The 24,276-nt window shown below is 48.9% G+C and overlaps 9 protein-coding genes across 9 annotated transcripts; 3 read left to right on the plus strand and 6 right to left on the minus strand.

Annotated features, from left to right (window-relative positions):
* The first annotated feature begins 404 nt into the window (after positions 1-404).
* BDV37DRAFT_111589 (uncharacterized protein) lies at positions 405-2,000 on the plus strand. The gene has a single exon (XM_032078382.1). The coding sequence runs from the start codon at positions 463-465 to the stop codon at positions 1,774-1,776; it is 1,314 nt and encodes a 437-aa protein (XP_031946653.1). The 5' UTR covers positions 405-462; the 3' UTR covers positions 1,777-2,000.
* Positions 2,001-2,095: 95 nt separating this feature from the next.
* Positions 2,096-3,497, plus strand: grpE (mitochondrial nucleotide exchange factor MGE1). The gene is made up of 3 exons (XM_032078381.1): positions 2,096-2,699; positions 2,820-3,245; positions 3,315-3,497. Exons 1-3 carry the CDS (start codon positions 2,415-2,417, stop codon positions 3,345-3,347), a joined length of 744 nt encoding a protein of 247 aa, XP_031946654.1. The 5' UTR covers positions 2,096-2,414; the 3' UTR covers positions 3,348-3,497.
* A 771-nt stretch (positions 3,498-4,268) lies between these two features.
* On the minus strand, positions 4,269-6,324 carry BDV37DRAFT_111639 (phenylalanine--tRNA ligase). Its single transcript, XM_032078385.1, has one exon. It carries the CDS (start codon positions 5,964-5,966, stop codon positions 4,416-4,418), a length of 1,551 nt encoding a protein of 516 aa, XP_031946655.1. The 5' UTR covers positions 5,967-6,324; the 3' UTR covers positions 4,269-4,415.
* Positions 6,325-6,682: 358 nt separating this feature from the next.
* On the minus strand, positions 6,683-8,614 carry BDV37DRAFT_268021 (uncharacterized protein; the record flags this gene model as incomplete). Its single annotated transcript, XM_032084109.1, has 2 exons — positions 6,683-8,016; positions 8,059-8,614. 2 exons carry the CDS (start codon positions 8,612-8,614, stop codon positions 6,683-6,685), a joined length of 1,890 nt encoding a protein of 629 aa, XP_031946656.1.
* Positions 8,615-10,055: 1,441 nt separating this feature from the next.
* BDV37DRAFT_111635 (c-type cytochrome) lies at positions 10,056-11,237 on the minus strand. The gene is made up of 5 exons (XM_032078384.1): positions 11,089-11,237; positions 10,674-10,705; positions 10,458-10,616; positions 10,309-10,403; positions 10,056-10,243 (listed from the first exon to the last, which is right to left on the minus strand). The coding sequence occupies exons 1-5, from the start codon at positions 11,114-11,116 to the stop codon at positions 10,219-10,221; spliced, it is 339 nt and encodes a 112-aa protein (XP_031946657.1). The 5' UTR covers positions 11,117-11,237; the 3' UTR covers positions 10,056-10,218.
* Positions 11,238-13,156: 1,919 nt separating this feature from the next.
* BDV37DRAFT_237221 (uncharacterized protein) lies at positions 13,157-14,266 on the plus strand. The gene is made up of 2 exons (XM_032080700.1): positions 13,157-13,636; positions 13,709-14,266. The coding sequence occupies exons 1-2, from the start codon at positions 13,259-13,261 to the stop codon at positions 14,057-14,059; spliced, it is 729 nt and encodes a 242-aa protein (XP_031946658.1). The 5' UTR covers positions 13,157-13,258; the 3' UTR covers positions 14,060-14,266.
* BDV37DRAFT_237222 (exosome non-catalytic core subunit RRP42) lies at positions 14,267-15,749 on the minus strand. The gene is made up of 2 exons (XM_032080701.1): positions 15,196-15,749; positions 14,267-15,141 (listed from the first exon to the last, which is right to left on the minus strand). The coding sequence occupies exons 1-2, from the start codon at positions 15,742-15,744 to the stop codon at positions 14,530-14,532; spliced, it is 1,161 nt and encodes a 386-aa protein (XP_031946659.1). The 5' UTR covers positions 15,745-15,749; the 3' UTR covers positions 14,267-14,529.
* A 1,287-nt stretch (positions 15,750-17,036) lies between these two features.
* Positions 17,037-19,463, minus strand: BDV37DRAFT_268023 (serine/threonine-protein kinase; the record flags this gene model as incomplete). Its single annotated transcript, XM_032084110.1, has 3 exons — positions 17,037-18,440; positions 18,494-19,237; positions 19,293-19,463. 3 exons carry the CDS (start codon positions 19,461-19,463, stop codon positions 17,037-17,039), a joined length of 2,319 nt encoding a protein of 772 aa, XP_031946660.1.
* A 3,066-nt stretch (positions 19,464-22,529) lies between these two features.
* On the minus strand, positions 22,530-23,573 carry BDV37DRAFT_237226 (uncharacterized protein; the record flags this gene model as incomplete). Its single annotated transcript, XM_032080702.1, has 1 exon — positions 22,530-23,573. A coding segment is annotated over exon 1 (163 nt), but the record flags the coding sequence as incomplete, so codon positions are not given.
* Positions 23,574-24,276: the final 703 nt, after the last annotated feature.

Below are 24,276 nucleotides of genomic sequence, written 5' to 3' on the forward strand. Positions count from 1 at the left end.
CACAAGGGTTTCAGTGCTGCTTTATGCCAGCCACCTATGAGCTGATTGTTGTCCACCGGCTTGGGGTCCCTTTTTACTTGGGGCTTTTTGCCCGGTGTGCCCTGCCTGTCCCTCTTGGATCTGATTCTTCCCCTTCTCTTTCTTTCCGTACGGTTGGGACCCCACTGGATGATGGACCAACGGCTTGGAACCACTGGTAGCCATGAAGCGGGCAATTGAACAAGCAGGGTCGGTATGCGCTGGCTGGATCTTGTCCTGCTTGTTCTTCTGCCCGGGTTCGGGGGGCGATGACGAAAGCTTCCACCACCAACAGTCTCTGAAGCGAAAAGGTATGTATACCTAATATACCTGCTGAACATATTGCCCGCGGCAAAACCATAGGAAATTACTGACCATTCTCTTATCTTAGGTGACGAGCGAGAGATTAAAGTATGTCATACGCAGCCTCATCTGGTTCCCCCGATGAAGCTCGCCGTCGACAGTTCTCTCCCCAGGCCAAGTGCTCCAGCCTGGACATCGTCTACTCCATCACTGGAGCTGGATAGTAGGCTGTCATCGCAAAGGCCCAAACGAGCGAGTCTCACTTTCAAGAGAAAGTCAACTGCTCCTTTACGAATCAGCGGGCCCTCGGAATTCAGAACAGTTTCCAGCTTCGCAACTTCTTCCAGGGGATTTCATCCCGATAGTTTTATCCTCCTTTCGCCTGGGCAATTTCGTCCCCTAGAGCTGAGCTTCGAGGCCTCCGGCAATGGACTGCCAGATCTTCCCGAGTTTGATACCTTTCAAGTAGAAGAAGAATGCCCAGTACTTACCCGGCCGTCGCGCACTCTGAGAACATCCGCTGATGTCTCCCGTATATCCCGCGCCAAATCCCACCGACCTTCTTCTTCCTTTCAATTGGTGCGGAAACCTGTTGGCTCTGGATCCCGGCGATCCTCTCTAGCTACTATGGAACAGCTCATGGACAAACAAATTCCTTCCAATAACCCCTTAGTCCCCCACTTCTCTACCCGCTCACATGCAGATAATGATCCGACTGCAAGTCAGCATCATCCTGGTCACACTATGCTGGACACACCCAATGGTTGCGGATTGGTAGTGTCGAAGCGGGAGTCTTACAAAGAGCCACAAGCAAGCAGAGTCACCATACCCCCTAGGACTCCTACAAACACCACCAGCACCAACCTGCAGGACAGGCCATTGCCCCCTATCCCAGTGGAAGATTCTCCTTCATCTGGCACCACTCAACGACCCCCGACGACACCGACCGAGACCCGGCCACCGACCACTCCTTCCGAGAATCGTAATCCTAACTCAGCAACAACAACACCCACCCGATCCGGCCGCGTCACTCAATGGCTCTTCCAGTCAAGCAACAAGGCCTCACCCTTCTCTTCTTCCACATCCCCTTGGAAGTCCACTTTCACTGACAAAAACCCCTTCCGCATCCGCTCCCGTACCCTTAGTGGATCCACCATCACCTCAAGCCTGACCAGCCTAACGGGTGGCTTCAAGACTACCCCATCTTTATCCAGCAATACTATAGCAGCCACCCCAGCTCGTCCGTCCCACATTGATCCCCGTCTGCAAAAGGAATTAGACGTGCCTATGTGCTTTTCTCGTCCATATACACCTAAACAGGCGGATGACCCTGCCATCTATCCAACCATCTTTGAAGGCCAACAGCAGCATCAGCATCCACAGAACGGATATGACGAATTCGATCACAATTACTACACGACATATCGTCGGTCCGCGGTCGGTTTGGCTTTTTAAGAGGGATTAGGAGGTGGGGGGAATAATGTTCCTGTATATACCTTCACTTCCACGCCGTCTTGACTTTATCATTTCCTGGTAATAATTCGTCTATTTATTATTATATACCTCCTTGTTTTTTTATGTCTAACTATGGATTACTCTTCTCTTTCCGTCTCTGCTTTAATTATCTTCTGATTCACCCATTGGCAGTAGATAGACAAGAGAATATTTCACATGGATGTTACAAAGCACACTTCGTAGTCTGAAATATTCTTCGACTGCATCCGAAGAAGCCGCGGAGTTGGAGTCCCTTCTGTCCGAACGAATTTGTGACTACATATCACCATGATTATTCATGTGCCTCCCTTGGCAACGACAACGCATCGGTTATGAATGTAGCCTAGGGCCCTAAAGTACATGCACAGCATTTCTATTACACTATCGATTACCACATAGTAACTCCGCATGGAGGAGACACCAAAGGCGCATCGGCCCGAGGATTTTCCTCCTAGCCAGCTAAGGCGGTCAGGTGATTTATGCCGAAATATCTGTTTTTCTAGCGATATCGCCGACTCTCCCATCCTCTCAGCACGACAGCTCCATATCACTTCCTTCTCCTGCAATTACTCACCCTTTCTTAAAATACCTCCGTCACAATGTTCCAACGTGCCATCCTCAGACAGGCCCAGGCCGCCCGCTCTCTCCTTTCCGTCCGTTCGACGTCTTCAGCACCACTGGCGCTCCGCCGCACGTCACAATTCCAGCCGCAAACCCTTCGTCCATTTGCTCCTTTGCCTGGCTTGCGCAACTACTCCACAGAGAACAAGGCCGAGGAAGGCAAGCAGGAGAAGAACGAGAACGCTGAATCGGAGTCCCAGAACCCCGAGGATGCCATTCGTAAGGAGCTTGAAAAGAAGGAGAAGGAGGTTGTTGATTTGAAGGTAAAGCAATCAATATGCTCCTGATGATTTGACTATCTTCCCAACTACATCCATACATTTACATATGTATTTACATACAAAAACTGTTCTTCACAGCTCCGCTAACACGCCACGCTACAGGACAAGTATGTCCGCTCCGTTGCAGACTTCCTCAACCTCCAGGAACGCACCAAGCGTGATATGGACAATGCGCGCAACTTCGCCATCCAGCGCTTTGCCGTTGATCTTCTCGAGAGCATTGACAACTTCGACCGTGCCCTCCTGGCTGTGCCCGAGGCCAAGCTCAACTCCAACGAGCCTGAACACAAGGACATCAAGGACCTCGTCTCCGGCCTGAAGATGACCCAGAACATTCTGATGAATGCCCTCAAGAAGCACGGTCTGGAGAGGTTTGATCCCAGCGAGCCTGCTGAAGACGGCAACACCCAGAAGTTCGACCCCAACATGCATGAGGCTACCTTCATGGCCAAGGCTGAGGGCAAGGAGAACGGTGATATCATGTATACTCAGAGCAAGGGCTTCAAGCTGAACGGACGTGTCTTGAGAGTAAGCACAACCCCTTCCCTGTCCTACTAACGTCTATGGGGTTCACGACACTAACGAGAAACTTTCCAGGCTGCCAAGGTCGGCGTTGTCAAGAACGACTAAATCAATCACCCATACAAACACCTCATCCTCAATTTCCTCTAAACGCAACCTCACTACCTCTCTTATTCTACCTGTATAATATACCGAATACCTTTCATCATGGCGAGGAATTACCAATTGCGGTAACCGTGATACCACGTCTTTTCTCTATGAATGCATGTGTATGATACACCGGCTATTTTGTTTGCATACGATCGGAAGGCTTATGGTCTGCCCTCCTTTCGTGGTTCCTATCTTTTTTTTTTTTTTTTTTTCGTGTTCATGTCAGGCGTTTGAAACTCACCCCTCACCTCTCACTATATGACATTATATCTGTATAATACATGCAATGATCTGGTCTTGTCATTCTACAAAAAAGGTGGTCTGATTGGCAATTTTTTTGGATATGAGCTACTTGCACGGCATTGGATTATCGGGTTTCCTTTCCTTTCCTTGCTTTGCTTGTTCGTTGGGCTGGGTCGTTTCGGTAACGGGTCATGATGATCTACATTAATAGATGATTGACTGGATCGGTCATTACTATGTTTCTGTCTATTCTTTTCCTTGGCCTTTGGGTGACCTTAGGCGGCGTTGTAGACTTCGATATGACATATGTGCAAGAGCATTGGGTACATTACTGTTTCCTCAACGACAGCGATAACAAGCACAACAGTGTCTTAATTAGTATAGTTCAACGCTTTTTTCCCTGGGTCCATATTGCGGATAGCCTTTAATGCCCTCCTACAGAGATAGTTCATATATATCGGTGTTTGTAAAACTCTGTTCGCATCGAAAATACATCTATATTCAATCGGTTCTCATAAAGCTACTAGCCATGGTCTTTTGTTTCATTTTTAATTGAGTATCAGTGATTTACACTAGCCGTCTACAAAAATATATCCAACACACCTACAGCTCGGCATTAAGATCAAGTAAATAACACACTAAGATCAACCTTGAAGTCGAGATGAAATTTTTATTTTCCAAATACTGTACAGATAAAGGTACACTGGGACCAATCATGAAATAACTGTGGGATATTATACAAGGATCCATGCCACATGCCACAACATGCCGATTTGAATCCGATTACCTCAACTGAACACCCAGCAAGCCTACAAGCTTCTCCCTGACCTGATTATGGAGGTCATTAGTCTCTTCGTTGGTCAAGGTGCGCTCCAGACTGCGGTAGTTGATCCGGTAGCACATGCTCTTCTTGCCGGTCTTTGGGTGCGTGAATTCATCGATAAGTCGGACGTCTTCGACCAGATCGCCTGCAACACCACGGACGATCTCCATGATATCGTTCTCGTGGACTGGCACGGCGCCGCCGGCAGCGCTACCGCCGCTTACGGCCGCAGAAGGCAGCCAGAAGGCGACATCCTTGTAGCAGGCGGGGTGTTTGGAGAAGGGCTCGAAGCGGGAGATATGGCCGGCCTTGAACTGGGAGAGGAAGCGCTCATCGCGGGACCAGAAGAGTCGGATGTCCGGGATGTTGAAGAGGAGCATGGCGATGCGCTCGAGGCCCAGTCCGAAGGCCCATCCGATGCGATTTGGCACGTCCGAGTTGATCAGCAGCTCTTGCTTGATGACACCGCAGCCCAGGATCTCGAGCCAGTCGCCTTGCCAGAAGACTTCGAGTTCCCAGGACGGGCTGGTGAAGGGGAAATAAGCCTCCACCCAGCGGACCTTCAGCGGTTCCTGTTCGGCAGCGTTGTTGCCGTCGGCGGCCGCGGCGGCCTTGCTGGCTTCGGTGAAGATCTTGATCACCATTCGCTCGAGGGAGCGTTTGAGGTGCGCCGCGATGGCCTCGACTTCCTCCGCGCTGTGGTGCTCTGCCTGGAGTGGGTTGCGCTCTGCGTGAATGGTGGGGTTGGGGTCCTCGACGGCAACGTCGTGAGTCGGGATGCGGTTGAGATCGTCCGTGATCCTGGCGGCTGTTTCCTTCGCAGCCTTTAATGGCTCAGTGTCGGGCCGTTTCCACAACATGGCGCCCTCCATTTGATGGAAAACGGGGTAATGGCTGCGATCGATAGCATCTCGGCGATAGACGTCCGCAACAACAGTGTACCCAACTTCTCCGGGACGCGATTTCTCATTCCGGTTGATCTGTTGGAAGTATGCTTGCTGGTGCGCGCTGGTGTGTGTTCGCAACACGGTCTTGTCATTGACATAGTAGGTATCTGTGCGGCTACGGCCGGGGTGGTCCAGCGGGAACCCGAGGACGTCGAAGTTCTGCGCGGTCGTGACAACGGGACTCTTCTCGTGGTAGTTTCCGTAGACGGGACCCGGGAACTGACTTTCGATTAGCTTCCGGGTGATGGCGAGGGGGTGGTTCTCGTCGAGGTAGAGTCGTCTTCCGACGTGGGAGAGGATCGTATCGGGGGTGTTGGTCCATTGGTCTGTGGGGTAAGATTTATCTTCAATTGTTAAAGATGGCTTCTTTATGGAACCCAGAGGATCCGGCTTCTGATCCGGGTTCGTCGACCCTTGCGTTCTGAGAGCCGTTGTTGAGCTCCAGGTTCTGCGGAGAGGGTCCGAGGTGTGCGAGACATGCGAGAACGGAATGCGCACGTTCCTGCTGATTGCCCATCTGCTGCTGGTGGCCCGCAGCGCCCTGCCTGTGGCCAAGAGGCGCATGTCGATATAAAATGCACCCCGAATGGCGCGGTGGAATTGATTACCAGGGTGGAAGCAGGTAAATGGGATGACTTACTCCGATGCGGAATCAATACAAACATTCCGGGCCGGGGAAATTAGTGGCCGACGGGATTGTGCACAAATCACTATTTTTCCACTACGTGCTGACCGAACGTATCGAAACATTCAATACATGTCTACTCAAATTTGAGATGGTTACGCATCTTGGGATGGGCCAGAAAAGGAGAGCTGGCTTAATTGAAAAGTAATGACAAGCCCATACACCACGAAATGCCTTCCAATCATCCACCAACCCGAGAAACAGAATATAAACAAGGATTAGATCAATGAACACCCAAGCAATCGTCCTTAGTTAAGGCTCCGAGAAGAAGTCACAGAAAGCACAGAAATGGTCAACCAACGCGTCTATCGCTTTTGCCTCGCTTTCGCCGGTCAATGCAGAGAAGGAAATGAGAGAAGCGATGACCTAGTACCGCAGTTGTAGACGCCAGCCACCAAATAGTCGAGACACAGAAGCAGATCAGACCAGAGCAGACCGAGCATGAGTAGTAAACCGTGACGCCAATCCCAAATGAGCGTAGAGACGGGCTAACGCCATGAAGTACAATGTAAAATATGTGAGAGAAGGAAAGCCAGGCTAATGCGGATAGCGATGGAGGGAACGCTGCGACGAATACAAGATCTCAGCCCCCTTCTCAAATCCCTTCGATGGTATCGTCATCTGATCCGTCGGCAAGCATAGAATGGGTCGGTAGCTTCCGTCCTGATCCATATACCATCTCCATTAACTTGGCTTTCTGCTTCTCCCGGACAGACCGAAGGTAATCATAGCTGCCCTCTAAGCCACGAATCTGGCCTTCTATTACAGCCTCGACCGGCCCTAGCATCCGGCCATTACTCCGACCACCACTTGAATCAATAGCACCAGCAAAGCTCACGGAATCGTTGCGTCGGACGAGTGGACTGACGAGCTTTCGTCGCAGAGTTTCCAGGTTGACCTTAAGAGTAAGGAGCCGGCCGCGGTGATCCATGAGGAGATGCTTGTTGGCGACCGTCCGGCTACGGACATTAGCGAGCAGCCGCTTGTTCTTCTCATACTTCCGCACAACGGCTGCGTCAGGCCCAAGAACACGGGTCCAAAGAGAGCTGAGCATTTCACCTTCAGCACGCTCTTGGGCATCTGACTCACGCACAACCGTGCGTTGGATATTGAGAAACTGGCGATCGATAGATTCAAATAGCGCGAAAAGCGCAGTTGAGTGTGTCAACTCGCTGTTAATGGACTCTTCAAGTACCGACAGGAACTCTGTGAAGGTCCGTGTGAGGGTGGAGCGCGTACGCTGGGCCGATGTCTGACCGAACAACGCGGTTACAACGTGGCCAAAGGTGGTCGGAGTGTTTAGCTCGCCACCAACACCATCCCCATCCGAGACGGTGATGCGCTCTAGCGTGCCGAGTCGCGCCAGAAGATCGTGCATATTGTCAAGCATGATCGACGGTAGCGTACTGGGTGGTTGGGACGACAATGTCTCCAGCTCCCGTTTGGCCCAATCCATGACAAGTAAGATTGAGTCCACGTCCGAGTCCACATTGGCGAAAAAGCGCGTCAACTCCAAAGACAGCGACTTCAGGGACTCGGACAACTCATCCAGCTGGCGCACTATGATCGGCGCACTGGTCATATTGGTACCGCGAACAGACTCACTCAGATCCCAGACAGCAACACCGGTCTCCTGCAACGTCCCTATCTGTTGTACGCCATTCTCTGAATAGTATATTAAAGGCTCAAAAGACCGCGCAAAGCCCGACAATTTCACCAGGTCAGGAATTGCTTGCGGCACACTGGGTAAAAACAAAGCGCGCATGAAGACTATGGATAGTAGGGCTACCAGAATGGAAATGGTGGTGTTGGATTTGGAGCTAGTGATCTTATCGAATTTGGATCGCAAGTAACTAAAGAGTGCGACAAAGGGTTCGCGCTGCTGAACCTCTGCGCGCACAGCGAACCGGATATCTTGAGAAAGGCCCACTCGTTAGTATCCCGCGCCAGCATGCTGGACAGGGTTCAAACCGAGATAAAGCCTACAATTGCTTAGATTATTATCCGAGCCAAACTCCAGTCCTTCCGGGGCGGGACTGGTCTCCGGCACCCGGCGTGGGCTAGGTGACCGAACCTTATGCGGTGAGTCTGCGTCCATCGGCAGTGGAACATTGGCAGCGATCGTAAGGTCCCCTGTATCAGTAGAACTGCTCCTTTTACCAGTCATGGGGTCCTCCAGAGCGTCTTCGTATTGCGGACTGGGTTCTCGCGATTGCGATGGGCTTAACCCCACAGTGGGCTTTAGTCCCAAACGGTCCTGATCGACCTTGCGCAGATAGGGCTGATGCCGGTACCACCCACTGCCTTGGACGTAATCATACCTCCGAAACCCTGGGGGTGACCAGCGCTCCCCGTTAGGCGTCATGTCATCTTCTTCCACGTCGGATTCCTCTGACCGAAATCCTGAATGTTGTGACGGTAGACCAAACACTGGAGAACGGTGGGCATTATTTGAATTCTCAAAGTCTTCGAGCGACGCATCCAATGAGGGATGCTCGTCAAAGACGTTATCCAGCTCATCCAACATGGTGGACGGCGTTGCGCACAACCTATACGAAGTTATCAAAGCCACTTCAATCGTTGCGACGCTGAAGCGACGACTTGAGTGGACGAAAACAATTCCTAGATTGTCGCGGTGAGGTGATAGCTTGTGGAGGGGTTAGTCGCAAGCGCACTAAGACGAGGCGGGATCGGTCTTATGCGCTGTCGCGATAAGTGGCGGGGAGAAGGTAAACAGGTGGTAGGTAGGAAAAGACAAGTAACGAAGAGTAGTCTGCAGGTCAGAACGAAGGTACAGGAATGGGCAGACGCAAGACATGGGAATGCGAAAGGGAGGTAGATGCCAGCGGACGAGGCCTTGATGCCTGAGGACGGAGCGGCCGACTAACTGGGTTGCGACAAGTCACGCTCGCTTTCCCGGGGTAGGTAGTAGATACGGAGTACTTGCAGCAGTTACAGAGGCGCTTGCATTAGAAACGTTTGTGGCACAGTGATCAGCAGTCCGCTGTAAATGCCGTTAGTCTGACGACTTGGAAATCAACCAACAACAGGATATCATCAAGTGTTCTGCGGGTAGTCATTCATGTTCTGAGAGGAATGCGGTTCGTGTTCCTTTCTATTTCGTGTCCAGGTACCGAAGGAGAATGAACCAGCGATACCCCCCCTCGCATCGCTCTTTGGGGTTTGAGTTGTTTTATCGGGAGAGCAAGAGAGGGGCGCAGGTGGTGGCTGGGCCAATGGCAGTGGACAGTCCAAGGGGTCATGTGCCAACCTGTTCCAGACCCGTACTGTTCCGTACAGGTCCATCGTAGTTACTGTCCTGTCCTTGGGGACAGGTACCCTCAGGTAGGTTTGCTCTAGACTAGTGGTAAGATACCATCGTAGTTAGTCACTAAAACAGTGGTTGCGAGTGTTCCCTTGAGAAATCCAGTCCAATCTGCCAGTCCAATAACATCCACGGCCGGTAGGGATCGACCGCCAGTTTGCCAGAACTCTCCCACTGCTGATCCAGGACGATAGGACAGGACTCGTCCAAGTGGACCATGATAGCTCCTAGAGACAAATCCTCTTCACACCGTAAGAACCTTGAGGAGGGGCTTCTCGTTCGAGTCGGGTCAAGGCAACGGCCGGTAAGTGAGCGTCGAGCATCTCGGGAATAAAGGCCCAACCCAAAGCGCCCGAATCGGGATTTCCATAGATCCACGTGATGAACCAATGACGCACGTGGTGGAATCACGGGAACTGAACGGGCGTCTGCGGTTAGTCCAAACAAGAGCGTGAGAAGAGAGTGGAAGACAGTCGTCATGAGAGGAGATATCTTTATTCATTACAGCCTTACGGCCTGAAACTTAACCATGATACATAGAACTGGAAAACATGACCATCGAGACGGAAATGGGGAAAGGTTATGGGCCGACATAGACAAGCTCGTGAAGGAAACGTGTCTCTATGAAACCCGCAAATACTGCGCACAAAGGAAAAATCACGTCTATTGCGAGTAAACAAGGTATTGAGTAATATTACATGCCCTGTCCGTCAAACTGCCGAGGATCTGGGAACGTATCAGATCCGATGCGACAAGTCGCTGGAACCGGGTCGAAGAAAGAATTTTGTTCACGTTAAAAAGAGAGTTTAAGCACAGCTCTCCTTGAGGTAACTGATGGAGCATAGCTAGTTAGCACAGAAGTTATTGTAATAGCTAAGCATAACGGGTAAACATACGTGATGAGGTCGTTCCTCTCCTTGCCCTTCTTGAGACCACCGAAGGCCATCTTGGTACCGGGAATGAACTTCTTGGGGTTCTCGAGGTACTTGAACTATAGGGAATTAGTTGACCCATGATTTACAGAGGCAGGAAGAACAATGCATACCAGAGTGTTCTCATCCCAAGTGACACCGGCCTGCTTGTTGGCATCGGTGTAGGCGTAGCCCTCAACGGAACCGGTCTGACGGCCAAAGAGACCGTGGAGCTTGGGGCCGACCTTGTTGGCACCATCAGCCTCGACAGTGTGGCACTGAGCGCAGCGAGTCTATAGATACTATTAGTCACTGCGCAGCAAGTCTTCTATGGATCAATGTCAACTTACCTGGAAGAGCTTGGCACCCTTGGCAGAGTCACCTGGAGGAATAAGGATGTTAGCCGTCTGCTTTGCTTTCTCTGCGGCCTCAAGTTCGGCCTCGCGCATATCGATGGTAGTAAGAAGACAGAAAGTGTCAAAGCTGGTCATGTTGCTCAAAATGATTGTGTATTGTCGGCGCATCCAACTATTGGTTCTTCAATGGAATAGGATGCGGAAGAGAAATGTCGCAGACTGTTCATTGTCTAGAGAACATGGAACACAGAACTGTTGGGGAAATTGTGTTCCTCGAACAGCAGTGGCCATCATTCACTGAATTCCAGGAACCAATTCGTGTTTGTTTGGACACCAGCAGTGAATGACAGGATGGGACGCGCTTGACGAACAACGGGGAAGCAGCCAGCCAGGGAGTGAGGAAGCTTACCAGGAGCGAAACCAGCGTCCTTGGCCATTGTGAATGTGTGTAGTAAAGTCTAAAGAGACTGGAAAGATGTTAAAATGATAGTATACAAAAAGAGGGTATCCCAAAAGCTAATTGAGGAGAATCAATTGAAGGGAGAAAAAAAAAAAACAGGCAGGAAGAAAAACTTGCGATCGCAGCAATTTGTACAAAGCGCCGTCTTCGCCCCCGAGGCCTCCCGTGATTCGAGCCTCGGCCAATCAGCGACGGGATGATTCAGCACTCAACGGGCTCTCTCGGGACAAGGGAAACAACCGGTGTCTTTTTTCAGCACCTATTTTTATTTCCTTGGTTCTGCATTTTTATGGGGGAGACGACGTCTCATATCGCTACAAAGGATGCAACAACGTTATGTATACTTACATTGTCCGGGAACAAAACCCTGTCTGATACCGTACTCAACGCCCTATTACATCCTTTTGTTTACGGGACCATTGCGATGAGCGTCAGTCAAAGTCATTTCGCAAATGCCGGTTTTACATAGGTATGATCTCATATCTCGACGGTGTTTGACCCAACAAAAAGATTACGGGGAGAACTGGGCCGAAGTGGAAATGGATGGACCCGGTCTTTGGAAATGCCTGTCTTGCTATTTGTCCCCCAATGGGCAGAATTCTCGTGACTGGTCTGTGTGTCCAGCCGCCGCCTTTGGCCCGAATTGAGGCCTGAGCCTGAGGCAGTTATAACCGCTCTTTACCTAAGATGACTCCTAACCAGACCGGAGAATTCAAATGAATACAACTTGTCCAGACGGGGAGCCCATGATACCCTCTTCCTAGCTGGGGCGAATCAATGTCCATCCCAACCCTGTGATCAGATCCCCAGGACATATATACAAGCCTAGTAGCCCAATTGCTACCACAAAAAAACCAATCGACTTCTACTTCATCTGCACCGATCTATCTGTCGCCTTCAGCTATGCTGCTTGCACGATGTGGTCTAGAAACATTATGAGTGTATATATAGTTCCACATCTCCTCCTGTTTTCGCCTTTTCTCCCCTAGTCGTACTAGCCTTCAAAGCCGAAGAGCCCTCGTGTCAATCTCTCTGGTCTCAGTCCTACATAGAAGATGTACTTCCTCGCCTCCGTTGACAGCTGCAATACAGCATTGGATTTCGTAAAACCAAGAGAACATCCTCCTTGGAATCCTATACATACGCTATTTTGTTCGGCATGTATAGAATCTTTAGCCAACAACACTAAGGAAATGCAGTCCACCTGAGTGCAACATGGTAGGAAAAGAATGCTCGTTTGAATCTAGTATTTCCCGTTGGGCTCATAGTGGCATACTAGGTAGATGCTTGAAACATAGTTACCTCATAGTATGGCAAATAACTGTCCTCTCTCTCTTCAATAGAACCAAGTTAGATGTTCTAGAACTCTGGGCCTGAATTGCCAATCAACTTCAAGTGATACAAAGACTACTACTGAAACAGCTCCAAGCTGTAATTACAGTTTAGTCTGACATGTTCCGAACTACTGATCGTCACGCATGACATTGAGAGCCCTAGCCGAGGAACTTGACAGGGTACATCTCCGGGACATATAATGAGACGTTTGGAAAGAAAGGCATACATTAACTTACTCCATCACTAAGAGTGAATGAAGTATCTAAAATCTCGGGGGAGATCCGCCTATCTTGGAAAATCTCTAGAGTAGGGTCAGATTCTCTTGCTCCTTATCATGAGCGGAATATGGTCAACTCCAGGACATCTTGTGTAGACATTCGTGAATCTGTCAGAACATGGCATCAACTTGGTCTGTGATAATAGACCATTTGAGGTGCTATCCTTTGTAACGAGTAACATAATTAAGTGGTTCGCGAGTGGACAATGAGTAAGTATACAGAATAAAGGCATGGCTTGCTTGGAGATTTGCGGTCGACCGCATAGGCATCACAGTGCCCCTGCTTTGCATAGCTTCTTAGCTATAGAAACAGGCTATATTCCAGTCAGGTTTCTAGAAGAACAATATCAAAGAAAGGAGTTAAAACCCAAGGTTCAACTTCCATCAATCCACCCCAATGTCCATACATATTCTTTAATCACGTGATCAAACACCAGCATCAACCAGCGGGAAAAAAGTTCCAACTCCGCAGAGCCATCACTCCACCCCCCAACAACACGCACAGCAATGGCCCCGGTCACAATCCCACAGTTCCTCCTACCGCGGGGAATTCCCTCGACGCGGGCCTTCCAGTCCCTCTCGCGCGCAAACGCAACCCACCACCGCATCAGGACCACGACCCGCCGGTGCGCATCAGACAACAGCAAGCCGCGAGTCCTAGAACAGCCCGACAAGTTCCGGCCGCCATCGCACCCGGCGCGCAGGGTTGTGCAGACGCGCAATGGAAGAGTCCTTGGCCGCGAGCCGATCAACTACGGCCCCAAGCTCACGGAGAAAGAGCGGGAGGAGCAGAAGCGCAAGCAGTATCCGAATATGTTCCCACCGGAGGGCACAGTTATGTATAAGTTTTTGACAAATCGGTGGATTCATATCTGGATTGCTATGGTGAGTTTTTCTTTTGTGAATTATGGAGCTTTACGGGTTTAATACTTGCGTCGATGCTGATCGGTTATTTAGAGCGTACTCACGACTTTGGCTACGTTTACCTTCACTACGAACTTTAAGCGGTCGTCGCCATTTGCGCATTTGCTTCCGTCTTGGTCGGATCTGCTTTGGCACCCCATTGATACCGTTTCTCAGGCGTTGGCTGTTTTCCGCATGCATGTGCAGCATACCTCCGTGCAGACGAGGGAGAAGCGACACCAGCGGATTGAGGATGCGGAGAAGAGACGACAGTACCGTATTGCTCACGGGTTGGAGGAACCGACTGAGGAGCAGGGCAAGACGGAGACCGAGGTGGTTGATGATCAGTCTCCGATAGCTGCCGATGCGGAGGCGAAGCAAGTGGATGGAGAATATGTTGATTAGGAGGGAAAGAAGAGGCCTGTCAAGAAATGGTTGGGCATCTGGTAGGGTGGCTCTTACTGTGCTGATATTGGGGTCTGGATGGGTGGCTGGATGATTGAGCGACTAGAGTTTATAACAATGCTGGAGAGCTTACTATGTAGATTAGCTTTGCATATCTTTGGATTTTGTCTTAGCATTGTATTATTCATTATGTACATGTCTCTTGTCTTTTGATGTGATGGTCCATCTTTCCCGCCAGGCTGCCGATTCGGCACTGTAAAGAATTGCCTTGGGGCCTGCAGCCAGAGGATTCTCGCAAAGCGCACAGAAGACCTTCTCCTACATTGTAGCGAATCAGGAGCGATGCGCATACTTCTGCTGAGTATTCCTATCTCTGCCGACAAAGAGTATGTGGTAGGAGACGTATAGAGCGCGCACCTAGGGCACGATGTCATCCGTATTCGGGACAATCAAGTGTCGCATCAATTCATTCACCCAACTTGAACGCCCTCTAGACCCTCGAGAACCTCCTCACCAACACCACCTTTCTCGAGCACGAGCTTAACCATGCGAGCAACCGTGCTTCTCTTCACACCTCCACGACGGGGCTTCCAAACTCCTGGAACCTCTTCCTCGCCTGTGGATGGGTTCAGAATGGCCGCTTCTTCGGCAGCAGCTGTAGAACCTAATGTAGTCACATTTTCCGAGTTAGGCACACCAGGTTGCGTTAACCTGGAAGGAGGGTCGATCGTGCGGATGGAAACAAGCTTCAGGCTATCGGAATCGCTATCCCGAGTGATAGAGATGGCCAGAACCGTATCAGCAACAGCAATCTCCTCTCTATCTGGGTCGAAGATAATGTTTTCGCCCACAGAGACGACGAGCAACGTTACTGGGGGGCGAACTTGTTGGGCAGAAGTAGGGGATACTGTCGAGGTAGAGCGTGGATACAGGTATTCTGCAGCATCCCAATCATCGTCGAAAAAGGGATCCTCCTCGCCTTGGGACTTCAACTTTGGAAGCTTCGTCGACAGGAGCGCCAGATGGGTCGTTAAGGAGAGTAGTGGAAGCGGATATGATTGAGGCTGGGAGAGAAGAAGAACCTAAATCAACAGCATTAGAGTCGACCGCCTAGTGAAATTGAACAAGCGCCTTACATCAATATACAAACGCCAATGCCACCGCTTGTTGATCACCAGCCTTCCCTTGAGTCCACCAGCCATCTCGCCGACATCCCCAGAGCCCTCACTTGATACCGACTCAACCAGAGGCTCTCGCATCATCTCGGACAAGAAAACTGGCAAAGCATCGTCATCCCGGAACCCTGGGATCTCGATCGACATCTGCACCCATGACCCATGTCCAGAACTTGATCCTTGATTTCCCTCGCCGTCGTTATTCCCTGCGTATTCTTCCTGGGTCTGTTGTGGCAATTTGAGCGCATCTGCCGAGACCGATGTTTTTTCTACCTCCGCCTTTACTCCGACGATTGCTTGGGTGCCGTCCGCAAAACCAACACGCGCGCTACCGTTAGTTCCGGGAAGGATATCAGTCTCTGCTGTTAAGGGCCGAAATTGTGTCGCCGAGCGCCCATCTGGTCGAATTGGGTTACCTGGAAGAGCAAGAGATGTGTAGAGATAAGAAAGCTCTGCAGGCGAGATATGTGGGGTTTGGGAGGCGGACGAGGCCTGCCTTTGGGCCGCCATTGGGGCAGACAACGAAGAAAGAAAGAAAGAAAGAAAAAGAAAAGGAAAAGGCAATAGAAAAGATTGAGGTTGAGATTGAGAGAAAGACTCTGAATTATGTGGATATTGTCACACAACCTGATAGCTCCGCGGCGATCAGTTCAGCCGTGAATGAGTGGAGTAATTTTCAGTCCCAAGATAACCAGTCAGGCCAATGTATGGCGACCTCTTTGAGAAGATAGCAATACGTGCTTAATATGCGATTTATTCACAGGAGCAGAATAACCATAGCAAATATTAAGATAATGTGCTACACAGGGACAAGTTGAACTGGCATACAAAAGTAGCACTTGCTATGGAAATTCTGCGAAAGGCGGACAATCGTTATTCCCGACCCGCTCAACGTTCCCATTAAACGCTTATCAGCTGGTACAACTGTCGATCCTAAGCAAAGAAGGTAAAAATAATATGATGTCAAGTACTCGATAAAGAGCACTTTTGTGGCCTGTGTGATTAGGTATATATATATAAACATACGGCTGGACAGCCGAATCTAAGTACTATATTACAAGGTGTGTAGAGCCCAAGACTAGCCACCAGTGGTCCTTCCCAACAACAAGAAAATTGTACATGAGGTGAATCAAAAGTTTTTGCAAAGGTCACATCACTTCCCTAGGTGAGATGCAATGAGCGGCAGGTGAGGAGAATAAGGGATGAAAGAGAAAAAGGAGAGGCTAGTGAAAGATGTTTAGGAAGTGTATCAGCGGTAGGTAGTGATGACAGGAAGTGACAAATGAAAACAAAAAGCTGTTGGTAGTGGACAAGACATGTTGGGTAAACAATGCATATATGTATATATAAAGAACGATAGCAGACCTCGCGACTCGCGCATTTGGTATCAAAACAATGTGCAAACAAGAACACCGCAAACGAAAGACAAGATATGAAAACCGCATGCCGAAACCAGGTTGCGAGGCCAACTATATCTATAAAGGCCTTTGGGGTATGAAGACAACAATGAAGACAAATGAAAAGGAACCCGGGCTAATCCTTGCCCCATGCAAAATAGGGAGAGAAGATGTTGTCACAAGAAACAAAAATGAGCAAAAAAAAAGAAAAGAAAAGAAAAGAAAAACACCAATCACCGGAAAGACGAAAGAACACAAGACACCAGATCCTGTACGCCATGCTCGGTTAGATCGCCAATTACCGCGCGTCCCCCCTGTTTTTCTCTCTTTGATAAATCCAAACAAGACTGGGAATCAAATATCAAAACACGACATCCACGTGTGGCACAACGCTCACAGGGCGAACTACCTATAGGTCGACCCTGTCATGAAGTTTGTAGGGCCTGAATGGTTCCAGTCCCCATCTTCGTAAGGCGGGGTAGGCCATTGGCGCGTACTTGTGGCAGGGTCTGTCTTGCCATCGGCAAGACCCAATCGCCTAATTGGAGTAGCATCAGAGTGGCCAAAGGAAACACCGTCACATTTTGCTGATGGAGAGGGGGTAGGATAGGGGCTAGGCAATGCGCGTGAGTTGTCGTTTCCCATGGCCTGGTGACTATAATTCGATGATCTATCGGACGATGCCTCAGTCTGTGCTAGTCGTCTCGCAGCTTTACTCGCCGAATGTAAGGCTTCATCGAGGAGCTCATCCTCCTCTTCCGGCGTTTCGTAGCGGTGAACAGGGTGGCTGGAGAGCTGCAGCGCACGCCGAGTTCGGCTGGAGATTGGCGCACCAGTACCACTGGTTGAAACGGGGCTATCTCCCATTGAGCGTATAGATCCTTGAGGCATGGATTGTCTCTTAACACCCTCCATGGGTGAGGTAATATGGACAGGGACATTTCCAAGTGCAGTCGAATCGAGTGAGCATTTCACGCCCTGAAGGGCTTTGTCCAATTCCGACAAATCAGAGCCTTGCTTGGCGTCATTAGCACTAGCAGTGTCCAAGGCTAAAGATGAACGATTCGACCAAGGCATACAACCAGCATTAGCCTCAACATCATCGCTTCCCACGTTTCCCTGGTTACGGCCAGATAGCCGACGAGCACGTTTGCGAAGGTGAGAGAAAAAACTCTCCTTCTGGTTGGCACCAACCAGAGGGTTTCCACCATTCAAAGCCCTCTCCGCTTCTTGCCTGTGGACATCAGCGTAGTGATTGCCATGGGAGTTGAGCGAAAGCTGTCTGCCAATCTTCTTGCTCGCCTTTCCGTTGTCACCGGCAAGACATGAATTTGCTTGTGCTGTGACTGCGTTGGAAAGCGGGGATACCGGTCGGATTGAGGGCAAGATAGGCATCGGGGCTCCATTTGCCCAAGTGGCACGCTTACTGGGCGCAGGCTTAGTCTTGGTCGTCTCAGGGGCCGTGCTGTATGAGACAACAGGCTGTTTTGACTGCTCGTTATCGCTATCAGACCTTCCGATCAATGATCTTCTGAACCACGACGACTTGGATGTGAGAGAGGGCGAGTCACTGTTTTCCCGGGTAGGAGACTTGAAGCTCTTGTCCGAAGTTTTCCGACCCAACAGTCTGGCAGTTGAGGACCTCGGTCTCAATGGGTCAACAGCATCTGCAAAGTACTCATGATTCAAGGCTTGTGTCGAAGTTGGCCTATTCTTGGGATCCCACATCAGACACCAAGTGACAAAGTGGCTAAGAGACGTTGGCCATTGGGGTGCTTGGAGGATGCTTTCCATTGAATGCGGGGCCATCTGCGAAGAGAGTCAATTTCTGGCCCTGTCGTTATATGCCATGGGGGACATACCTTGGGGAAAGTGAATCCCAGTTTCTGAGCAAGACGGGAGCCATCTCTCCATTCACCACCACCGAGCTTGGAGCCCGACTTACTGTACCAGTTCCCTGGGCTACCCATAATTTCGCAAACTCGCCAAACCTGATCAACTTCATTACCACCGGGAAACAATGGCTTTAACGTAGCGATTTCAACGGCCATGGCTCCGACAGCCCACATGTCCACAGGCGCGGAGTATTCACCTGCACGCAAAAGGACCTCAGGAGCTCGGTACCATCTTGTGGAGACATATGTAGTGTACGGGAGCTTGGAATGGGTCTCCCTTGCGAGGCCAAAGTCGGCGATTTTCACGGTATATGTTGGAGGGGTTGAGGGGGGAGTCACTAGGTTAGAGTAACGGCTGAAAGCAGAGTCGCTCGGAGCGGATGTGGAGACAAGGATGTTTTCCGGTTTGATGTCACGATGAAAAAAGTGGTGGGCATGGATGTGATCAAGGCCCGACAAAATTTGGTATAGGATGCTCTTCACATGCTTCCCATCGAACGGCTTGTGGTCTCGAGATTTCATCAGTTGGTAAAGGTTACCATCCATGTATTCCATACAGATATGCAGCTTGCGGGAAAGAGGGTCGAGAAAGATGTCGAGAGCTGGAACGAGGTGTGGATGAGCGGGCAGGGTCCGTAGGAAGATGACTTCCCGTAATTCTAGACATGGAGCTAATGAATCAAAGGTCTTCTTCATAGTCTTAATGGCAACCTGATGATGAGGTCAGCACAACAAAGCTTCCCCACGATGCCAGAACGGGTCTTACCATGGTTCCTCTCCGCGCGATGTTGGAACCAGCCGTCCGTACACGAGCCACGGCAACACTGCCAAAGCTACCATCCCCGACTTCCTTCATCACTTCAAACCGGTCTTCAAGGGTAGCCATTGACGTTGGTGCGGCATTCCGCAACGACGAGTGATCGTAAGAGACGGTCATTGTGTCTCTCCTTATCCTTCTCTGCCAGCAGATGTATCGAGAGAGTTCGGATGACTGTTGGGCTTCTATCAGCCGGTCTTGTTCTGTCGCAGGGGTAGATGTCTCTGCGGGGGATCTCACCCTATATAAGTGGTATTGGCGGTAAAGGATATCTCTTCCAATGATATTCGGAAGGGAGTCAGTCAAAGCAGGTGATCATCATTCGAAGTTCAAGCGTTATTGAGTCCACAGTAAGTGAAACGAATATGGTTCTCTTCCATCGATATACCGGTTAGGGCCAGAGGGTAAGTGGGATATTGATTAGATGTAAGAAGATGAGGAACAGGAATGAGTGGGAGAAGAGGGGGAAGGGGTGGTCATGTAGTTCCCAGGAAGGTGGAGGAGAGGCAGATCTGGAAGCAAGATGGAAGACCCAGAGGATTGGACGTGATCACTGTAGTGATAGGAGCGGACCCGTTTTGGTGGGAACTGCTAAACGAAAGGATGATCGGAGGCCGAGTTGAAGGAGCCCCTGACGCGGTGACAGCTTTACCAGCACTTTACCAGCTCTAAGACGAGACTTGGGGCCGGGCCGTGGAGACTTGTGAAGAAGCGGTCGACGACGGAGCGAGTCTTGAGGGGGGTAATAGTTTGATGGTGCAGATCACAGGGAAATAGTAATGATAGGACGGTAATAATAAATATTGAAAAGAGAAAAAAAATAAAAGAGGGAATAAAATAAAAAAATAATAGATCAAAACAGAGGAAAATACAGATAGATTATTGAGGGGTCAATACAGTTGGAAAAGAGGGACGGGGGCTGACATGGACCAAAAAGGTAAATTCAAATAATTATCATTCGAATTGACAACAGGTAAGACACGCAGCCATGTAAGTCACTAAGAAAGAAGGAGGTTGGATGGTTGGGTGTGTAAGAAAAGGGAAAAAAACAAATAAGAACTGTAAAAAATGTAAAAAGGAAGGCAGCAATTGAGGAGTGAGTATGAATGAGTGAACGGACGCGAGTGGTCACTGAGAGACAAAAAGAAAGACAGAAGTGAGCGATAGTAGCATTGAGGACGCGAAATTCAGACAATAATAACCACCATCAGAGAACAAAAAAACATGATTACTCTGCCTTCTCCATACTCGCAGACTAGTTTTACCCGCTAACACAATTTGGTCACCATACCCTCTAACAAGACTCCGTAATTATCCTTGCGAACTAATAATAATGCCTGTTGTCGGATGGGAAGGCCTCCACACTAACTAAAAGCGAAGACGAGTCAGGAATGGACCGGAGATCCACCCCGCTTAGGAAAAAATAAATCGTCCATTATATTTCATGGAAATTGCAGAAACGATGAGCGATAAAAATAAAAAAAAAAAAAGGAAAAAAGAAAAAGGAGGTCATCGGGAACAATGGCCTCGACTCAAGACGGGTAGCCGTTACGGCAAATTGCCGAAAATGTAGTAAACATGGATTTAACACATTATTCTACATGGGTTAACAATTTCCTGAGAGGTAAATGCTGTCAACACAATAAAGATCAGAGAAAAGCGTCATACGAAGATAATAATTATCGGTCAATGGGCATCATCTGACAATCTTGGTACGCAAGGTACGCTTCGATCTTTTTTTTTCTCTCGGTCTTATTTGTATTTTTCTTTTTTGGTTCCTTTCTTTTGTTTCTTTTCTGGCCTAATCCATAAAAGGTTGAAACATTGTCGTAATGGTGTTACGCCTGAAATTTCGGGTTCAGTGGAGCGGAAATTAGTATTTTCTAGCGCTATGATTGTCGCAAAAGATTAATAGAGTTACCAATAAATGTGCTCCATTTGTACAGTCATACGCTAAAATACCCAAAGCAATAAATAGTAGCCGGGCACTGCAGTTCGTAGAACGCTCCCCATTTATGGGGGAGGCGTTTACATAACGCACTGGTACACCGTGATGCGGCTGATAATTCCATCCCATCTAGTTATCTCTCTATCTCTTTTGCTTTATCTTTGCAACGGATATCTGATCAAGCATATTACTATGCTCAATAAAAGTAACTACTAGTATTACCTAGGATATCGGAAATGATTTCAAGCCACCCGACGGTTCAAGGGTTAGTATGGGAGAGTTTTGGAGCCACAATATCCGGCACCAATCCCTTGTGTTGACTGCTGACACCGGGGTTTGGATAAAGCAGCCAAAGAGCTTCAAAAACAAATGGGTCAAAGACTCATTCAGTGGTCACCATCGCACGCCGCTTTGAAGACTTAGGAGGTCCAGCCTTAATAGCGACCCACATAGTCCCCGCCTCTAGCGATCGTTAGACGGGCCCTAGCAAGGATGGCCAGGGGTTGGGCCGCGTTTTCTCATATGACTCTGTACACTGTGTGTACGGAAACTTACGGGGGTCAAGGTACTGTCTGTATTCCGCTCCCACACAGGGTCCGGACTCTTCGAGCTCACAAATCAAACCCTCGAGTAATGTGATGTATACGCTCTGTGCCAACCAGTCCAATCCGGTCCAACCCGTACTTTTGATGGGATAGCGATGATTCCCATTGGTATGTTGATGACCTCAGGGGGCTTTTCTTTGCATCAGAATGCTTCTTTTTTTTCTCTTAAACTTTAACTCCCTTCCTTGCTACATATGCATACATCAAGACAAGAAAAAGCCAAGGTATGTTTGGGCGATGATGACCGTCACTGCATTGTTTGTGTAACCTTAGGCAGCATGGACAATGGTACACCGTTCATGCAAGTTGTTATCTGCATTGGTGGATAGTTCATCAGCTCCATCTCTCAAGGTAATCCCACCAACAGTGGCTAACCATGTAGCGTGTGGCTGACCGCCAACAGAGAAAGTCAATGTCACCGAGGGGAATGTGGTACGACCTCCCCTCTCTAACCTCTCGATTTATGATAGGAAAAAATGAGACTGGGACCTGAAAGGATGGGGGCGTTAGTAGCTTCCACGCCCCTCGAAAAAATTCTATCAAATCAATATTTATAACAATGTATTCCATGCTCTACCGACAATTATCCATCATCAACTCGCTAAGAGCATTCGACGACTAATCGGTAAGGACTATGGAGTACGCGCTTGATAATCTAAACTGATTACCCAGATCTGTAAGTCATCCGAGTGGTGGAAACCGGGTGGATATCACAACTGTCAAACCATAGTCGCGTGGGTGATACCCCTTCCCAAACGAGAAGAAAGTACTCCGTAATCAAAGTAAATAAATGAAATAAAAATAAAGAAACACATATAAAACTAGAAATCCATCCATTGTTTCGAAGGATACCTCAGGGGTTTCGGCCACTGCTCCGGGAAGCCCGCTTTGTTTGGAGCTGTGTGACGTGTAGATTAATGTTGCCAGATATGAAAAATACTTGGAAGGCGACTGATGACCAAAAGGACATACTGCCTGCCAGAGACAAGGCGAATCTTTGGGGAGCTGAGTGGAGGCGATTCACTGAGTTTGAGTTCTCAGCTCACCGCTAATGTATTGGATCTCGATGCAATACTATGCGTACTGGACTGCTTGTTTCGTGACCGACTGAAGGAATAGTCTCGTAACTTGCGGAGTCGTAAATGGTCCCGACTTGGCTCACATGATTTTTCGCAGGTAGTCCAGCATATGCGCCGTAAATCCATACCTAGTCCCTAGTACGCAACTCGATATCCCCATTGTCTTCTGGGGCAAAGACGCCGAATGAACGAAGTGTGCAAGTATCTACTACTGACATGCATGTAGGCAGTGCCACTTACAGGTCGAGTCCATGAACCATCCCACTTATCTGGAGTCAGTGCCATTCTGCATACTACTTGGGGGAATTCAACCCAAGCCAATAGATCCGAACAGTTCGCTCCAAGACTGAGACTGGTGTAGTCTGTTACTACAGCTACCGATCACATCCACGACGTTGTGGTGATCTCTCCACTGAGCTGAAAATCTTGGTCTGTACAACATTGTTGGTGTCCAATAGTGTACTGTCGATGCTCACAGATCCCATCCCACCTGTTTGTAATAATATGTATACGTTACAGTATGGCTCGGTATTGGATGATTCTTAAATATTCAGGTGGTAATCTGTAATGGTGCTATGCATGATATGCTTAATCTGGCTGCAGACTCCATATAGAGAGGCCTATATCAAGATCTTACACGTCTGATATACCCACAGCATAACCTCCAAGTTCAGTAATATATGAACCCAGCATCTGATGTGTATCTGCCAGAAGCCGAAGAGAATGACTTTTTGTCTCTTTCTGGATTTGAACGCGATTAACTCGTAAGTGGTGGGTAGACTCAAGCTGATACATAGCCCAGAAAGGAAATTACGGATCACATCCATCATCAGGTGTTTGACTTGCGATATGACCTTGTATATTACTCATTTTTGCGATTTCCTGGTTTTACGGCGTGTCATCAATGTGTATACCTTTTTCTTTTCCTCCCTCTCTCACTTTAAAAAGAATAAGATAAATAATTAAATTAAATTTGTTATTAACATTCTATTACTCCCCTTGATTTCAGGCTAATTTAATCTTTTCTCGTCGGACAATGACAATAATGCCTCAAAAAAATTTACGGAGTACGCTCGGAATCTGATATAACCGTGGTTAGTACGGAGTACCAGTACAATATATTGCCCCGGTTACATATTCCCTGGTTTTAGACTATCCCCTACATGGGCAACGTGGGCTCGAAAAGTTTGTAGGCAAACCTACGGTTTGCAGGAACAAACGAAATCAGGAAAACATGAATAGAAAAGGGGAAAGAAACTAAAATCAAATAAATAAAATCAAATACGAAATGATAAAAAAAA

The sequence above is a fragment of the Aspergillus pseudonomiae genome (assembly GCF_009193645.1).
Source record: "Aspergillus pseudonomiae strain CBS 119388 unplaced genomic scaffold BDV37scaffold_3, whole genome shotgun sequence".
In the NCBI taxonomy this organism is placed as follows: Eukaryota; Fungi; Ascomycota; class Eurotiomycetes; order Eurotiales; family Aspergillaceae; genus Aspergillus; species Aspergillus pseudonomiae.

Coding starts and splice junctions, on each gene's coding strand:
- BDV37DRAFT_111589 (XM_032078382.1), top strand. CDS start 463: ATGAAGCTCGCCGTCGACAGTTCTCTCCCCAGGCCAAGTGCTCCAGCC.
- grpE (XM_032078381.1), top strand. CDS start 2,415: ATGTTCCAACGTGCCATCCTCAGACAGGCCCAGGCCGCCCGCTCTCTC. Junction 2,700..2,819: donor AGGAGGTTGTTGATTTGAAG/GTAAAGCAATCA, acceptor GCCACGCTACAG/GACAAGTATGTCCGCTCCGT. Junction 3,246..3,314: donor TGAACGGACGTGTCTTGAGA/GTAAGCACAACC, acceptor GAAACTTTCCAG/GCTGCCAAGGTCGGCGTTGT.
- BDV37DRAFT_111639 (XM_032078385.1), bottom strand. CDS start 5,966: ATGCGCCTCTTGGCCACAGGCAGGGCGCTGCGGGCCACCAGCAGCAGA.
- BDV37DRAFT_111635 (XM_032078384.1), bottom strand. CDS start 11,116: ATGGCCAAGGACGCTGGTTTCGCTCCTG. Junction 10,706..11,088: donor GGACGCTGGTTTCGCTCCTG/GTAAGCTTCCTC, acceptor TTATTCCTCCAG/GTGACTCTGCCAAGGGTGCC. Junction 10,404..10,457: donor CTTGGGATGAGAACACTCTG/GTATGCATTGTT, acceptor AATTCCCTATAG/TTCAAGTACCTCGAGAACCC.
- BDV37DRAFT_237221 (XM_032080700.1), top strand. CDS start 13,259: ATGGCCCCGGTCACAATCCCACAGTTCCTCCTACCGCGGGGAATTCCC. Junction 13,637..13,708: donor TTCATATCTGGATTGCTATG/GTGAGTTTTTCT, acceptor TCGGTTATTTAG/AGCGTACTCACGACTTTGGC.
- BDV37DRAFT_237222 (XM_032080701.1), bottom strand. CDS start 15,744: ATGGCGGCCCAAAGGCAGGCCTCGTCCGCCTCCCAAACCCCACATATC. Junction 15,142..15,195: donor ATTGGCGTTTGTATATTGAT/GTAAGGCGCTTG, acceptor CTGTTGATTTAG/GTTCTTCTTCTCTCCCAGCC.